An 18,369-nucleotide genomic window follows, 5' to 3' on the forward strand; every position below is an offset into this window, starting at 1 on the left:
TATATCACTTCCACAGATTATTCAGCAAAATGACTGAAAACTCCCATCTCCAGAGACAAAGCCAGGACAGCCATTCATTTGCAGGGAAACTTAACTGGTCACTCATCTCCCGGTGTGGGGTGGTCCGTCAGAAAAGACTTGACTTCCAGGGAGGACCTGGGCTTCTTGCCCTAGGCCTGGCTTCCCTGGTTCCTGGCTGGTTGCATCCCCTCCCTGCCCTGGCCCAACGGGGGAGGTGGAGGTGTCCAGAGAGGGCATACAGTTGGTGGAGAGTTAATTGAAAATGGGAGCTGAGGATGAGGGATGCAAAATAGAGGCAAGAAAGCCAGGAGACTGTCACAGAACTTTCCAGCTAACTCTGCTGCCATCATGACTTCTTATGAGCACCACCCGTAGTCCTGTCACCATTTCCTTGGCTCTTCCTGTTGGCAGCCTGCTTGCTCTCTCCCAGCATAAGCCAGTTAGGCGGGGTTTCGCATGGCAGCCTGTGAGCTCTCACTGGCTTCTCACCCCGAGGATTCAGGATCCACCCCCCTCCTCCAGGTGCCTGAGTCCCAGCAGTCAGGTTTAAGTCTCTTCTCAGAGCATCCTCACGGCCCTAACGAGGCCTCAGCTGCAAGTATGTACGTACATTCAAGCACACGCCTCATCTTGGAAAAGCCCCTCTGTCTCTCTCTAGGACCTGTCTGGAGTCTCAGCCTCTTAGCAGAAATTCGATAAGCTATTCCTTTTCCCATCCAGCAGGCTGCCTGTGGGCCACCTGGCCTTCTCTCCTCTCCAAGTGACTTGTTTCCAGTGGGCATCCACCTCCTGAGTTATGCCCAATGGAACTGAGGCTGAAATGATCTTCTGGGGGTTGTGGAATAGGCTAGGGCATCCTCCAGTGTCACCAGAGGTCAGAATTCATTTCTTTGTCAATGCCGGAAGGCAACTGGTCGTCTTAACCTTTGAGAGAGCATCAGGCTAGTGCTCCTACAAATCTTAAGGGGTAGGAATCGTGTGTGTGCTGAGTGCTGCGTGGGTACTCAAGCACGACTGCCATCCCCAGAAATGGACACAAAAGAGCCCTGGATGCCAGCGCTGAGGAGGGAGCTTGGAGAACTACTAGAGCAGGGCTCTCAACTCCGGCTGCCTGGGGTCACCTGGACGCTTTATCAAACAACAAGATCCAGGCCCCACCTAGAACAAGAGGTGTCGGAATTCCCAGAGTAGACCTAAGCGTCATTGTTTTTCAAGCCCTCCTCAGGTGAATCCAAGGGACAGAAAGGTTGAGAATCACTGCACTGGCCAGCCTCCTCTCTTGTAGGGGCTCTCTTGGGCTCAGGAAAGCAGGGTGACCTCTCAAAGCCACGGAGGGAGTTGGTGGCAGAGCTGGAAGAGACCAGGGCTCCTACCTCCTCGCTGAACCTCTGTACCACACTCTGCCTGCTGGGCTTCCGAGAAGCTCCAGGGCCTTTCTCCAGTCTTTCCTTCCTGAGGCTACTTAGGAGTCAGTGGTTGCTTGTTTCCTCTTGATATCTTTGTGGCAGGACTGCTGGTGGGGCTGTGTGACAAAGCAGAGGGGCCTGCCTTTCCTGTTACAGCCCCCCTGACATCCTAGAGCTTCTCCCTGGAGTTGGGGCCTGTGGACCTAGTCGTTCCTCTTCCTAATCCCCTCTGACTTTCTCAGCAGTGACTGGCGAAGGCAGTACCTTCCAAGGGACAAAGACTTTGCGGTAGTCGTTTCAATTCTGGGGCATCTTAGAACCACCTGGAGGAGACTAAAAAGTACTGATGCTTCGTGCCCCAACCCAGACCAGTTAATTCAGAGCCACCAAGGACCTGGGCATTAGTATTTTTTAAGTTCCTTGGTAATTCTAATGGGTCCAGAGTGACTGCTTTAGGGGTTTGGTGCTGCCTGAGTGTCAGGCATAGGAAGGACTTAGAAGTCCATTGGTTAATATGCAGTTATGTAACAACTCAACAACAAAGAACGAATTCGATTTTAAAATGAACAAAAGACTTGTATAGACATTTCTCAAAAGAAGGTATACAAATGGTCATAAGTCCATAAAAAGACGAAGAAGGCATTGGCACCCCACTCCAGTACTCTTGCCTGGAAAATCCCATGGATGGAGGAGCCTGGTAGGCTGCAGTCCATGGGGTCGCTAAGGGTCCGACACGACTGAGCGACTTCACTTTCACTTTTCCCTTTCCTGCAATGGAGAGGGAAATGGCAACCCACTCCAGTGTTCTTGCCTGGAGAATCCCAGGGATGGGGGAGCCTGGCAGGCCACCGTCTATGGGGTTGCACAGAGTCGGACAAGACTGAAGCAACTTAGCAGCCATAAAAAGATGGGCAACATCACTGATTGTGAGGGAGTTGCATGTCAATACTGCAATGAGAAACCATTTCATAGTGGTTCATCAGGAAAGCTATTATTTTTTTCACAAACCATAGAAAACAACAGGTGTTTGTGAGGCTGTGGAAAAATTGGAAACCTTTACCCTGCTGGTGGGAAAGTTAAATGGTGAATTGCTATGAAAAACAGTATGGGAATGCTCAAAAAATTAAACATAGAATTACTATATGATCCAGAAGTTCCACTTCTGGATGTATACCCCAGAGAGACTTGAAAGCAGGGACTCAAAGAGGTGTTTGTACAGTTAAGTTCATAGCAAAGATGGAAGCACCCCAAGTGTCCATTAGCAGATGTGTGGGTAAACAGAAGGTAGGATATACATACAATGAAATATTATTTAGACTTAAAAAAAGAAGGAAACTCTGACACATGCTACAGCGTGGATGAACTTTGAAGACATTGTGCCAGGTGAAATAAGCCAGACAAAAGAGGACAAATACTGTATGATTCCACGATGTGAGGTAACTACCACAGTCAGAGTCATAGACAGAAAGTGGAATGGTGGTTGCCAGGGACTGGGGAAAGAAGAGGAATTATGGCGTTAGTGTTTAACAGGTACAGGGTTTCACTTTTGCAAGATAAAAAAAAAAATTGGCGGTAGATGATGGTGATGGTTAAACAACATTGGAGATGTACTTACTGCCGCTGAACTGTACACTTAAAAGCAGTCTTTCAAAAAAGCACAGGGTCCAGAAGCACAGTCCAGGTTCTTCTCCACCCAGCTCTGTAGGATACCTGTGTTCCTTTTCTTTTCCTGTATGATTTTTGCCCTGGTTCCAACTGAGCACCCGAAGAAACTCTAGGGAAATGCCTGTTTGCTTAGCCAAACTAAACAGGGCCTGGTGAGCCCTGGAGCTGCTGTCCTGGAGGAGAGAGGCCGTGCCTGTGGTGGCCCGGCTTGTTTACAGGGAGTCCTCTCTTATGGGGTCTCCTGATGAGTTCTCCTTTATCACCTCGCTGGCCTCAGGAACGGCTTACCCAGGCTGGGGAAGGTGTGACTGTACAGAGCAGTGGAGAACAGTGGGCTCTGGAGGGGTGTGCCACCACAGCTGAAGATGCCACACAAGTCGTGATCCTGCCGACCTGTATTAAGTGTGTCATCAGCTCGTAAAAGTACCTGGCAATTATTGGGCCTCACTTAGCGCCAGATTCTGTGTTCATGCTTCACTTTTTCCTCATTTGACAGACTGAAAACTGGGTCTTAGATCAGGTAACTTGCCCAAAGTCACATAGCTTGCTAGTGGTGGATCTAGATTTGAACGCAGGTCTATTTCCCAGGGTCTCACTCTTTCCCACCATGCTCCACCACCTCCCAAGGCTGCAGGTGCTGCAGAGAGCTATTTTACTTTGTTGTCCTTCTCTCTGACTCAGTGCCCTTGGATTTACCCAGTCTAGCTGGGTGAAGGTTGAGAGAGCACAGCCCTGTACACATGATGCCTACCACTCCCTCTCCCTCTGGTCTCCTGGGCTCCCTTCCCTATGGGCGGTAGTGGCAGACAGACTTGTCCTGGGTGTGCTTTGCCCACTAGAAAGAGCCTGGCTGGAGCAGAATGGCTCTGAGCAGCAGTCTGGCTAGTGGGCTAAATGGGGTCCAGCTCTGCTGGGGGCTGGATACCCGCCGGAGCTGGTCCAACTGGTCTAGCAGATTCACTGTGGGGTGGGAATTCCCTGCACTTTCTGCTTCAGAAGCGAAAATGCACCTTTACTATCTCCTCTGCTGTCAAATCCAGACACTTAGAGTCTCCTCCTGCCTACCGGCTGGAGAGTCCACTGCTGGTCTCTCTCAGGACTTAATAGTGACTGCCTTCCACTCTGAGGCTCTCTATGGGCTGGTCTTTTTTTTTTCTGTAAAGTTATTCATATTGTCACATGTTCTAAAATAGCATTTGTATCACCTTTCATCCATATCTTCCTGATTTACCTCTATGATCCCATCCTGTTCTAAAAACATCTGCTTTTTTCTCTCCACATCAGGCAAGTACTGTAAGCAACCTAAAGAGATACCAGTCTAAGTGTCCTGTGTTTAATCCATCAAGCATAGCATATATTCGACCTTCATTTTGAGGTCCAATTTATTAAGTTGAACCACATGAAATAGCCATATTTGTAGTCAAAACTGGTTGAAAATCAGAAATTTTAAATGGTTCAATCTAATATGTTATAACCAGCCTATCTTTTTCATAGAAGCATACTTGCAAATCTTTGAGAAAACTGGGGAGGGCTTGGTACTCAGGGAGTCAGATGGATCAGGAAGAGGACAGAATATGAAATGAGTAGAAAGTCACTGAATCTTGGTTTCTGTGACTGTAGGGGAAGCAGATAAACATTCTTATCTCTCACAGTTGCTGGGAGCCTCAGAGGTTGCAAAGTTAAGTAGAAATGCTTTTAAGCTGTGAAGTTGTTCTCTTTGTTATGTGCATAGATTGCTTAGAATAAAACATAAGTGACCCTGCTATGCATGAGGTTTTAGAGTGACATGTAGAAGGACATGGAAGGCATGATAAGAGGTATGGAATAAGAGTCTTGAGGTGAAAGATCCGGGGGGGGGGCGGGGGCGGCGGGGGGGCGTTGTCTGAATCCTTGCCCAGTCACTGATAAGTTGATGATCTTGGACAAAACACTTAAAATCTATAAAATGGGCAATAGTGCCCACTTGCCTTGAGTCAGACTTCTAACCTGTGAGTACCACACAGTCGACTAACGTTCATTTCCCTGTCCTTTGTCGCAGTTCTGATCCCTCTAGAGGGATGCGTCTAGGGTGTCTCCAGCGTGAATCTTCCCCAGGGCTGCTCACGGGGTCAAGGTGCTGTTTCTAGTTCCATCCGCAGGCCTTGTGAAGGCCCACCATTGTCTCCACTCTGCACCCTCTCCCCGCCCTCAGTTTCCCTCCTGGCCTACCCTGAGCCCTTTCTGCGCTACCAACAGCAGATCCAGCTGACTCTGATTTCCTAAGAAATAACGGTGGGCTCGTCTCTTCTCATTTTCTTTTGCCTCCACCTAGAGGGTAGAGTTTATATATGATATATTTGAACTGAAAATTCAAATTTTTCCCTGGCTTGCGCCTCTCAATGCCCTGTTCTTTCACTGATTAACTCTGGTCATTGAAGGTAACATTTGAATCATACCCTAGAGCTGGGCTGACCCTATGTGATGGAGGGTGGTGCTGAGATGTTGAGTGTTGTTGGGTGGGCATGAATGTGTCCTTCCCCAATTCAAAGAAGAGAAGGACAAAGACCAATTTTGTAAGAACTGCCTTATTTTACTTTCAACTGAATTTCTTTCACTTTCCTCTCTGTGTTAGGATGGGCCAGAAATGACTCAATAGTTACTGACCAAATGGGAGCCCTCCCAGGACAATTTCAGGAAGAGGGAGATGTAGGTGCCATCTAGTTCACACCTTACCCTCCTTTTTATTTTATTTTTCTTTTAAGGATAAGAGATCAGCAAAGACAGTTAGAACTTGCCCCGAGCCTACTTTGTTCTGGGTAAGATGTCCTGCCTGGGACTGGCTACCATTGTCTGATATTATTTAGGACATCAAAGGGCTTGGAATGGAGGCCTCAAATAGAAAAATGTCAGGCCAGGCCACATCCTCCTTTCAGTACGCCCCAGTGTGGTGCTGCCCCAAGAAGAAGTGACGCAGGAGGAGACACTGCATTATCCAGGGAAATGACTGATGCCTCTGGGGACCCTCTGCAGAGATCCTGCCCCTCTCCTTTGTGTAACCAGCCTGCTGACACTTAGCTTATGCCAAACGCCTGTCTCGACAGCATATTTTCATGCCTCCTGGTGCCCACTGTAAATCTGTGAAATATACATGAGAATGGTGCCTCTTATTATTCCCAGGGAGGAGGGTGAGACATGAATAGCAACTTTGCTCCTTGGAGCCTCATGAACCAGCTCAGAGCTGGTAGCGCTCAGAGCTAAAACGAGAGCCTCAGATTCAGACCGAGAGAGGAGAGGCTACCACTGTGTGTGCTTGCTGAGAAGGAATGGGAGATAAATGATAGAGAGGAGAAAGCAAAAACAGAATGTTTCCCAAAGAGAAGATGATGCCGTTTTCTTTTACTAGAGCTACCCCAGCTAAAACCACTTTCCCCACAAAAGAGCAGGGAATATAGAAATGACATGCACAGATTGTAGCTTGGGAGGCAGAGAAGGAGCGACAGAGGTCTAAAGACTGGAGGGAAGCCCACCGGACCTGCTCAGGGAAGGCCAGAGATGAGAGGATCATAACAGTCGGTCATGAGGAGCAAGCCTTGCAGCCCTCGGCCTGAGGAGCTTTCAGCAGTGGGACTCTGATGCTGAAGAGAGTGTTGAGGACCCTCTTCCCATCACCTCAATGCCTTCCCCTGTGTCAGTCAAACTTTGAAAGCAACCACCCCTCGTCTAGGACCCCTGTAGCACTGAACCTGCAGTCTGAGCTCAAACTCTACAACATGGGTGAGGAATCTTTCAGTTTGCAAGTCTTGCCATGTTTAATACCAGCTCCCCATCCTCCGGAGCAGAGAGGGCATCCACTCACGGACCAGCCTGCCTCTTTTCTTGTCCTTACCTTTGGGAGAGGACTAGGAGGCCTGGTTTCCCCAGCATTGTCCCCCAGCCCCAGCTAGGAACACCAATTCTGATATTATGTCCGTTTGCCTTACTCTCCACAAGGCCTGTATGCTACAGGGGGTGTGGGTGCCTACCTTTGTACACAGGTGGGCATGTGGATAATTACCGTTGCTGGGCTCCAGGCTACAGGGAGGAGGGCTGGGCTCAGCTCAAAACAGTCCATGGCTCCTGTCTAACTTCCAGTGATAACAAGAGGCTCTTGTGTGGCTATAGGGAGGCTCCTGCAAAACCTGCCCCAGAGCCTGTTCTCTGACTTTATCTCCTCCTAGTTCCCTTCTGCTGCTCTAACAAATTACCACAGACTTAGTGGCTACAAACAACACCATATTTATTTTCTTACAGTTCTTTAGGTTATAAGTCCAATGTGATTGTCATTGGACTAAAATCAAGAATCGGCAGGACAGCCTTCCTTCTAGAAGCCCTAGACAAGAGATTGTTTCCTCACCTTTTCCAGCTTCTAGCTAGAGGCCACCTGCATTCCATGGCTTGTGGTCCCTTGCTCCATCTTGAGAGCAATGATGTTGCATCTCTCTGGTCCTTCTTCCAAAGTCACATCTCCCTGTGACCACAGTGGGAAAGGTTCTCTGCTCTTAAGGACTCACATGATTACACTGTGCTAACATGAATAATCAAGTATGTGCTCCCCATCCCAAGGTCCCTAATCATGTCTGCAGAGTCCCTTTTGCTCTGTAAGGTACTGCATTTGCAGTGTCTAAGGACTGCGTGTGGACATCCTTGCAGGGAGGGGCATATTCTTCCTACCATGTCCTACCAACTCCTGACTAGCCTGCCTGACCGAACTCTTCCACAACTGAGTGATGCATTTTTCTTCCCAGCACGCACACCTTCTGAAACACCCCAGGTCCTCAGGTACCCAGACGACTTGTCACCACACTTCCTTCAGGTCTCTGCTTAAGCATCACCTGATTAGAGAGACTTTCCCTCACTCCCACCCTCTACCATCACCCTGGATACCCCTTTGCTGATTTACTTTTCCTCGTAGCAATGATGTCACGACCTGGCATGTTCACCAGTGTTTATTGTTTATCCCCCTCCCCAACTGCTTCCCAGATTCCCTGTACTAGTGAAGAGGTTTTGTTTATTTTGTTCTTTACTCTATCCCAGGTAGCCTGAACAGTAGCTGACATGTAAGAAGGTCTCAGTAAATATTTATAAGAAGGAAGAAAGGGAGGAAGGAAAGGAAGGACAGAGGGAGGGAGAGAAGGAAGGAGGGAAGAAAAGAGAAGAGAGGAAGAGAGGAGGGAGAGGAGGAAGAAGAAAGGACCGTGTGTCAGGGACTCCTGAGAGAGTTCATCTGTGACCAGCAGGCTCAGTGTCCTCCATCCCCCGAGGACTGCAGGGGAAACTGGCTAACTTTATCAGGGGGGCCTGAGGATGCGGTAGGAATAATATTATGAGGCCTGTTCTAACTGAGAAAATCTTTGCAAGCTGGCTTCCTGGGAAATCTCCTCTGGGACACACGGGCTAAGCTTACCTCTCATGCATCTGGAATGGTTGAAAATTCAGAAATATAAGAATGGGCAGCGTCTTCCATATCCCTCCTATTCATGAACTCCTCCATAAACTGACTTGAGTTACATGAAGGCAAAATCCACACTGCATTTAATGTATCAGAAACCTTTTCATTGCACCCAGGAATCCACATGCTGCTGCAGCTGCTATTTCTGCCTGTGGGAGGGAAGTGGGCATTGGCAGAGTGAAAATACCATCCCTCATAGTGGACACTTAGTAATGGTGAGCCTTCCCAAATTGGAACTCCGTCAGAGTTATAGACGGGCACTTCTTACTGCCCTACTTCGGGAACACTTTGACCTACTTAGAAGTGAACCTTTTGGGAAGTAGATAAAACCTGGAGTGGTTTGCTTTTGGCAACTCCAGCTGCAGTCATCTCTCACTTTGATAAACAGCTTGTCTCCTCCTGAGCTCGGACCTCCAGGAACCCATCCTGGCTGTAGCTTTATCTCACTGTCCCCCAGAAGAGCATGGGCACTGGCTGTTCTGGTGAGACCCCTAGGTCCTTTGTGAAACCCCACGGCCTTCTCATTATCACCTGGCTACCCTTACCTGGGGCTTGGTTCAAACCAGAGGGTGATGAGTGATCCTTCCTTCCTGAAAAGCAGTGTTGGCAGGGCAAGCCAAGCTTAACTTTTTGAGCCAGAAGGCGGCAGACAGGTGTCAGCTAGATAGGCAAAGAGGGACACGGGGACACATTTACATGGCATAGTTGAAAACAGAAAGAACAAGCTCAACGGTGGTTTAGTCCTTGGAGTCTAGAAGCCGTCGCTAGGTGAATGGAGACACCCATGGGGCCAGCAGTGGTACAGGGGTTAGACCACACTAAACAGATATAACTAGAGGAGATTACTATGCATACTGCTAGCAATAATGCTTTTTCTGTAGACATTACTATTAAAATAACACATATAACCTGAGGCTAGCTATCTACATAGACATGATACAATTTTGAAAGACATGTTTGGAGTTCAAATTAAATGCAGAAACAATGTACACATTGCATCTCCTTTATTTTAATCTTAAGTGTTTCTGGTCACTGATAATTATTATTCTTCACATAAAGATGAAACCTGTACTTTATGTCTGGCCTTGGTTTGCCGTCAATTTCCTTTTTGTGCTACAAAAACATTGAACCAACTGCTTTCCTGGAACTCACCTTTTTCCTCTTTGTCTTTGCTCAGGGAACACATCATATTCAGTTTGTGTTTCTCATACAAGATTCCCATATAAATTCCCATATATAGGTTAGCTTAGTAGATAGTAGATAGATAGTAGATATTAAAAAAACAACTCTTTGTTGAATAAATGATCAGTACTTGGCAAGAACCTTGGTGTTTTAAGCCACAGTCACAAATGGAGGCCAGGACAGGATACTTTGGGGGAAATTAAGAACCATTCCGGTGTCAGCCATTAGGCAGTTTACAGACCAGAAATCTACGCAGGAAGATGGGGATTAAGGAGCATGTGGTTAGTAGCTGGAGAGCGTAGCAGGTGGTGGGAGAATGAGTCAAAGGACCAGCTGTCAGAGTTTGAGAAAGTGAAAATATTTGAATTGGGGTGCTTCCTAAACTCTATACTATGCAGGAAGTAATCACAGAGTCCCAAGGCCCATGGTCCTTAGCCCTGACTTCATATTGAAATCACCTGCAGAGCTTTAAAAAACTCTAGATAGGAATCTGGATCAGAATCTGAGAGTGCATACTGGAGCTGAGATTTACTGCTGGAGGAAAAGGCAGGTAAGTGACTGGTTGGGGTGGGACTGAGGAAGGCAGGCCTGCCCATAGTCTCCGGAAACCATGCCACAGTCCTCTCTGGGCATGTTGTGTAGAAGGCGTGTACTGTGCTTTTCACTGTAAGAAAGTTCTCACAGGAATCTCTAGACCGGAGTAGGGGCATAGTACAGTTGCTGTTCCTTCTATCTCTAGGCTGAGCTCTCATTAAGAAGCCTGGATAAATGCTGTGATTTTTAAAAACTCTGTTCCTATAGATCTGAGGAGAATAAGTCTAAAGGATAAAATGGGACACACCTGTCAGTGAAAAGGGCAGATGCCTGAAATCATGATCCACTGTTCCTGAAGCCTGTGGCTAACTTTGGGCGAGAGGTCACTAGTCGCTGGTACCAAGCCCAGTGTTGTGGTGTACTAGGCCCAGTACCTCTGCAGGCTGAGACCAGCAGGAATTCTTTGGGGTTCACTGTTGTGGGAAATGGAGGTGAGGTAAAATGGACACACAGACAGGTGATAGCCTAATTCATGCAAGATAGACTTGGAAACATCACTGAAGACAAATTCTGCCAAAAATAGGAATAAAAGTCAACCATCTGTTTGGAAATTAGGAACACTCCAGAGATAGTGCTGGAGAAGGAAATGGCAACCCACTCCGGTGTTCTTGCCTGGAGAATCCCAGGGACAGAGGAGCCTGGTGGGCTGCCGTCTATGGGGTCGCACAGAGTCGGACACAACTGAAGCGACTTAGCAGCAGCAGCAACAGAGATACTGCTATAGCTCAATGGTTCTTAGCCTGAACTTTGGGAGTGGGTGGGGTGGAGTTTGAAAACCTTGAGATTATAGACATTCCACTATCTTATGCAAAATGATGTTTATTTGGAGTGGAGCTCAGATAAGGTCCAGGGATAAATAAAACTTTGGGGAAGAAGTGTATTTAGGTGATGTCATCGAACCTCTCACACACACCCCCCTACCTCTCTCTCTCATTTCATCTCTTTCCTCTGTGTTGGCTTTATGGCAAGACGGCCTCCAGCTGCTTTAGGTTAACATTCTATCAATGTAGAAATCTTCTGAGAAGGGATTGCTACTTTCACAGTAGTTCTTGCTGTGGTCTCTAGTTTATGATCATTGGCTGAAATTGGGTCATGTGCTAAATCTGAACCAGTCCCCTTGGCTGGCTGGCTAAGCCCAGGTCATAGGCCTATCCTTAGAGTGGAGCATGAACACAGGGAGGGTGTCAGCTACATCTAAAAACATGGTCTAAGAATGGAGGAGAGCCGGTTTCTCAAAGAAAAATCAAAGTGCTGTTACAAAAAGAAGAGGGTGTAAATTGCAAACAGATGGGGAAGATTTCACTACCTAGAGAGTCCCTTGGACTGCAAGGAGATCAAACCAGTCAATCCTAAAGGAAATCAGTCCTGAATATTCATTGCAAGGACTGATGCTGAAGCTGAAACTCCAATACTTCGGCCACCTGATGCAAAGAACTGACTCATTGGAAAAGACCCTCATGCTGGGAAAGATTGAAGGCAGGAGGAGAAAGGGATGACAGAGGATGAGATGGTTGGATGGCATCACTGACTCAATGGACATGAGTTTAAGCAAGCTCCAGGAGTTGGCAAGCTCAGGGAAGCCTGGCATGCTGCAGTGCATAGGGTCGCAAAGAGTTGGACACGACTGAGTGACTGAACTGAGCTGAACTGAATTGGTCCTCAATGTGTGGTCCTTCTACCAACAACATGAACATCATCCTGGAACTTGCAGAAATGAAATCCTTAGGCCCCACCCCAGATCTACTGAATCAGAGTGGGGAGTGGGGCCCAGTAATCTGTGCTGTAACTTACTCTCCAAGTAATTCTGATGCACACTCAAGTTTGAGAACCACCACATTACAGCAGTGGCTCTCAAACTATGCTGCATCTTACAAAACACCTGGGGAACTTTGAAAAAATACTAATATAGCCTCACCCAAAGTGAATTAATCTGAATCTTGAGAGGGATAGGGGAGGAAGACCCAGGCATCAGTGGTTCTTAAACTTAGTTCCACCCTGAAATCACCTGGAGAACCTTAAAAAAAATACTAAGGCCTAGAATTTATTAATAGAAAAACTTCCCTGATGATTCTAATAAGCATCTGTGTTTAAAAACCATTGCCCTACCATCCCTCCAAATTGTCCTGAGGACACTTAAAACATCTAGATGTAGGTTAGAGGATTCAGGCACCTATTTTCTTAAATCCCTAAACTCAAAACTTGGTCAAATGATTGACATTGATTCCCTTTTCTTTCATGTTCATGTTGAGTCTGTTGTAGCAGCTAATTCCACAACGACTGGGATTGTTTCTGTTTGAGAATGTAGACCCAGTGCCTTAAACAGAGCCTGGCACATAGTAGGCACTCAGTATGAATCAGCCTGAAATTGGTCAGTGTCTTCAGTAGTGTTCAAGACTTCCTTTCTGGGTTTTAGACATCACTGGTCTTATTCTGGAAGGCACGCAAGGATGGCAATGGGACTCTTGGGTTGTTGATGCCTAACCAGTCTTCAGAATGGCCCAAAATGTGCTGATCATATCAACTTAAGATGGGTAGGTGTCCCTAATGGCTTTATTTTAATGTCCTTTAAATTGATAGTGAGTGGATTCCTGGTTAATAAGGACCAGTGGAAACATGCCTAATGAAGCCTTTACATGGAGACTAAGACTACTTTAAGGGTCTACTTGTACTCAGATTCTTTTTGAAGTATATTTATAGAGTTCCATCCCCGGGTTAGGAAGATCCCCTGGAGAAGGGAATGACAACCCACTCTAGTATTCTTGCCTGGAGGATTCCATAGAGGAGCCTAGCAGGCTACAGTCCATAGGGTCGCAAAGAGTTGGACATGACTGAGCAACTAACACTTTCATTTCACTGTACAACATTCTGTTACAGGTGTACAGTGTAGTGATAAGTTTAAAAAGCTATTTAACCATTTTTAAATACTGTATTTATAGTTGTTATAAAATATTCACTATATTCTCTGTGTTGTACGATATACCCTTATAGCTTATTTTTTACCTATTAGTTTCTGGTACTTTTATTTCTGAAGCAAGGGTGGAGTCTTCCTCAGACATCTAATTCAAGCCCGCTTCTACAAGATGACATCATTAGCCTCTTGCAAAAGATTTTGATGGAAAGATAATCCAGTGTCACCTGAACATGGGTAAAGAATCCACCTGCCATACAGGAGACCCAGGTTTGATCCCTGAGTCGGGAAGATTTTCCTGGAGAAGGGCTGGCAACCCACTCCAGTATTCTTGCCTGGAGAATTCCATGGACAGAGGAGCCAGGACAGTGGGCTACAGTTCGTGGGGTTGCACAAAGTCAGACACAACTGAGCAACTAACAGTTTCAGTTTTCAAACACAAAGGCCCAGAGGAAGGTTTAACGTAAAAGAGGTTACTCATCAAGCAATTTTGAATCGTCTTTGAATTCCTATCAGAATGCCCCAGTATTGGGTGGGTAGACCAAATGTTGATTCATATCATAGCACCCAGGCAGTGGATCAGAAGGAAACAAAGTTCATTGTTAGATGGGCTGAAGGGTCACGATGAGACTGACCAATAGAATGATCACTGACTTCAGGAATCTGGGGTTTGGGCTGCATGAGCAATTTGAACTTTCATTTCTGTGTTTCATATCTGGAGCACCTGGGGCACACTTCCTGCTTAACAGTGAGATTATTATTTAAAAACTTGCCAGGAGAGGCCATCAGGGAGGTGGCAGTGGTAGACCTTGAAGGTAGATTTTGACTTTGGGTTCTGTTCTTCCTATGAAGTGAAGATTTTTAGAATCTCTCTTTAAAGTTAAATCATCAGAGCCTCATCACCATTCATTCATTCAGTTTCTTTCGATTTAAAAGAGGACTCTTACCTTATAAGGTTTTTTGGTGTGATCGATGAGTTAATGTATAGAAGGCAAAGTCTTGTCCTGTGGCTGTCTTTCTTCCAGGTAGGAATTGAGTGATCAAGCTTCTGTTTCATCAAGCTTCTGCTTCTTCTCACAAGCTTCCTTTTTTTAAAAAATCTAGGGCTATTGCTACCTTATGCGTGCTGTATGTTTCCAGAAATCCCTTCTCCTAAATCTGGACACAAAGGAATGGGAGAGATGTTTTGTGAGTGGTAAAACTCAGTGGTTCATGGGAAGGTCCAGTTGGTGTGGTCCATGTGGGCTTCTGGGGGGCAGGGAGGTATAGTGGATATGAGCTTGACCTTGAAATATGAAAAGACTTAAAAAAGGAAACAGCTAGAGATTTAGGTAAAGGAATGATAGACCCACTGGGTGTGGTTAGGGGAATGAATGGACATCTTCCACCACAAGTAAGGTGTCTGCAGTTTCTCTGTAGGCACTCACTGGAATCTCTTAACAGCTACTTCATGGATATGTCTTTTAAAATTCTCTTAGCAACCCTGTAATATGGGGATTATTTTTCCCTCCTATGATTTTTAAATGAAGAAACTGAAGAATAAAAAAGTGAAATGACTTGCCTAAGGTCAGACAGCTAGTAGGGGACAAAGCTTTGAACTTCGGTCTTACGGTTTCAAGTAACAACATTGCCGCCCTGGAGCCGATAAAAAGGGGAGGTACTATTATTATTTAACCTTAAATATTTAAAAGAAGGAAAGAAAAGGATAGGTGAAGGTATTTTCAACACAGAGGGGACTGTCCATGTTCGGAGGCTGAGGAGAAGGAAGAGGGAAACCTGTTAGAGAAAAAGCACTATGGAGTCTGGAACCTTCTAAATTTGCTTCTTTCTAGCTTCATCAGGTTGTATATTTTAAGCCGGAGCTGACTGTGGCGGCCTTTGAGGAGAGGAAGTTACACTGAAGGAAAAGCACCTGTGTTGTGCTGTGGGTTGTGTACACTCGTCTCCTTGCATGCTCTGTGCCCTGGGTCAGAGCAGCGTTGCATAAGGCTCTGGGCCACGCTGCCTGCAGGACTAGGGCAAGCAGCTGGACTTTGGAACTCCGCCCCCAGCCCCGCCCTCCCCGCCGGCCCCTCCTCTCCTCCCCAAGGTGGCTCCGGCTCCCAGAAAGTCGCAGCGGCTGCCGCGCGCGGTGCGGGACGGCCGGGAAGGCGGGCCGAGGTTGCGAGCTGCCTCCGGGGCCGCGGCGCCCGCCGAGGTGCCCTGCCGGCTGCGCTCCCACAGGTGCTGGTGCCCCGGGCCATGCCGGAGCGCTGGGGCCACCGGCAGCATGAAGGGCGGCGACCGCGCGTACACCCGAGGTCCCTCTTTGGGGTGGCTCTTTGCGAAGTGCTGCTGTTGCTTTCCGTGCAGAGGTGAGTGTCGGCATTGGCACCTTCTTTTTAGGCAAAGACTGGACCGGCTGAATTGGGGCGGGGTGGGGGGGGGTGGGGTGGGGGGGAGGCGGGATGTGGGATGGGGGAAAATGGGTCTGGGGAGTGAAGCACGGCAGATGGAGCATGGCAGTTTGCTCCCAGTTGTGTTTTTTGCAGTTTCTGCGGCACTACGCGGTTCTCTCGCTCTCTGTCTCAGAGAGCTTCAGACTTGGATGCGGAGCTCCAGTTTGGGAACTCAAGTTACTTATCAGCGACTTTGGTTGTTGGGCGCCAGTCTGCAGTGGGGTGGGGCGCGGATGCGGAGAATGGGGAGAGGTCACTGGGAGCTCTGTGCTCCCCGTAGTGGCAGAGTCACACTTTCCTGCTCTCATTTACATATGGACCTCAGCCGCGGGTTAACAGATGACTCTTAGCTATAGGAATGTATTTGACACTTGTCTCTACACCAGGAACTATTTTTGCCAAGTGACAACTTTATTTGGGGACTGGAGTCGGCTTTTCTGTGCCTGGGCTTTGGCAGGCTAGCGTGGGTTTGCAGCTCTGGGCCAGAGCTTGGCTCATTAATTAACCAAGAACTCTCTATGTACCCAATTAGGACTGTATTTAATTATTATGCTAATTTTAATGTTGTCAAGCAGCTTCGCAGGAAGCAACTCATTTCCCCAAAATCAGCCTGCAAAACAAGATCGTGAGAAGGATGACAGAAGGAAGGTTATCAGTGTGCAGCCCATCCTGAAAAAGAATGGAGCCCTTCCTAGACAGAGTTAGTAGATGTTCCTAACACATTTCATGTCTCTTTAACACCTCAGCTCAGAGGGTCTGTTTCTATGTAGTTAGAAGTGAGAAGATAGGCTCTCACTTGACATTGGTCTTTTAAAAATTTTGCCTGATGGTGTCTCGCCTCCACCCCTGTTTGTGATGTTCCAGTCTCCATGCCCATCTTAACCTGATAAAGTCCCCATGGAACTCTCTGGGACTTACTGGTGAATAAACTTTATCCAAGTGACCACCATCCTATGTGCCCACCCTACACACAGCTCTGACAAATTCTCCATCCTAAGCAGATATAAGGCCACAAAAACTAATTAAATCTGAAGGACCTTTCCCCAAGTCATTAAGATTCATACTCTCAGTGTTAGATTCTCTCAGTCTCTGCATTTAATTAAAACAGCTTAGAACTGTGTAGTAGCTAACTCTAAAAATCAAAATTCAGAGGGAGAAAGAATTTTAGGAGGTCAGGGACCCTCACAAAAATCCAAGCCTGGTTCAGAACCATATAAAACCGTGGCTGGGAATTGCAAGAAGCGGGTATTAAAAGGGAGAGAAAGCCGGAAATGGCCAAAGGGAATCTGAGTGGGTGGGTTTTCAGTGAAGGCTAGGCTGCTGTCCTGGTGCAGAGTTTCCAAGTAGGATTTCTAGGGAGTCCATTTCCTGTCCAAAGGCAAAATTTGGGAACTTGGGCGGTGCTTATCTAAAGGCCCTGCAGCTGCCTCCTTGAGTCCAAATGTGTGGCAGCCCAAGCTTCCTGACAGAGTAATTCTCCAGGGGTCTTTCAGCCTTCAGTTTGTTTGTGAATTGCCCTGGCTGGCCCTCAGTGTTGTGGTGCAAGGAGGGGGCGGGGAGCTCACTTGGGGCGCCTGCTGGGTCATCTCCTGCCTGCAGGACTGGGAAAGCAGTGGCTGCAGGCTCTGTGGCTTGGAGAAGGGGATGTTGCTGCAGCCTGAGTGGAGGAGACTGTCTCAGCTGAAGACTGAGGGAAGCAAAAGTCCCGAGCAGTGAAAGCAGCTTAAAAGGGAAAAGGAGGATAACAAAGGTGGGTGCCTCTCCCCTTCTCCCACTTTACCCCTTGCTGCTGCTACTGCTAAGTCGCTTCAGTTGTGTCCGACTCTGTGCGACCCCATAGAGGGCAGCCTACCAGGCCCCGCCATCCCTGGGATTCTCCAGGCAAGAACACTGGAGTGGGTTGCCATTTCCTTCTCTGATGGATGAAAGTGAAAAGTGAAAGTCAAGTGTCCGACTCTTAGCGACCTCATGGACTGCAGCCCACCAGGCTCCTCCGTCCATGGGATTTTCCAGGCAAGAGTACTGGTGTGGAGTGCCATTGCCTTCTCCGACTTTACCCCTTACTCTTTCCTAAATTTAAAAGATGTGAAGATGGGAAACTGGGGCTCAAATCTGAGGAGGATGGTGGTGGACGTGACTTTAGCCAGCCTTCAAAAAGCTCCTGGCGCCACTGGGCAGGGTGACAGTGTCTGAGGTGTTGGGTACTGCTTGAGGTTTTCTGCATCTGCTGTAACAGAAGAGAGAGCTCTGAGTCCTCACCCAGCCTATAGACATCTATCTGGAAGCCGACTGAAAATATAAGGTCTTGTACTGAGCTTGAATGCATTGTCCAGAGCCCCAGAACTCTATGCCCAAGCTGAGACACAGAGAAGGACTCAGGAGAGTGTCCGAGGGTCTGATGGCATCGCCAGGGACCTGCCTGGCCTCCCTTTTCTGTTAAACCAGTTTCTCTGGTTGTAAAGATGACTGTGAAGCTGTCAGAACCCATACTATGGTTCCTAAGTCAAGGGGTCCTGGCTGATGGTGACTGGCTTCCATTCCTGCATTTAAAGGATACCTCCTAAAGTCTGGGAAAAAAGGAACCAAGAGGAAGTGGAATGTTTTGGTTATTTTTGACACAAACCTAAGCTGTCCTGGACTTGCTCTGGTGAATCCTAACACTGGAGTAAGAGTTAAGGATTTAGTGAT

At 47.4% G+C, this 18,369-nt stretch overlaps 1 protein-coding gene across 19 annotated transcripts in view; it reads left to right on the forward strand.

Annotated features, from left to right (window-relative positions):
- Nucleotides 1-18,369, forward strand: part of KALRN (kalirin RhoGEF kinase) — a 689,867-nt gene that overhangs the window by 551,383 nt on the left and 120,115 nt on the right. For 2 of the 19 annotated variants that reach the window (XM_061410532.1, XM_061410538.1), the window contains exon 1: nucleotides 15,358-15,597. The exons of 14 other annotated variants lie outside the window; for them this stretch is intronic. In XM_061410532.1, the coding sequence (XP_061266516.1) occupies nucleotides 15,513-15,597 (85 nt within the window). In that variant the 5' untranslated portion in view covers nucleotides 15,358-15,512. Of the gene's footprint in view, nucleotides 1-15,338; nucleotides 15,598-18,369 lie in introns of those variants that run through there. 3 more of the 19 variants (XM_061410555.1, XM_061410616.1, XM_061410518.1) reach the window with 2 other exon arrangements.

This window comes from Bos javanicus, chromosome 1 (assembly GCF_032452875.1).
Source record: "Bos javanicus breed banteng chromosome 1, ARS-OSU_banteng_1.0, whole genome shotgun sequence".
NCBI classification, from domain to species: Eukaryota; Metazoa; Chordata; class Mammalia; order Artiodactyla; family Bovidae; genus Bos; species Bos javanicus.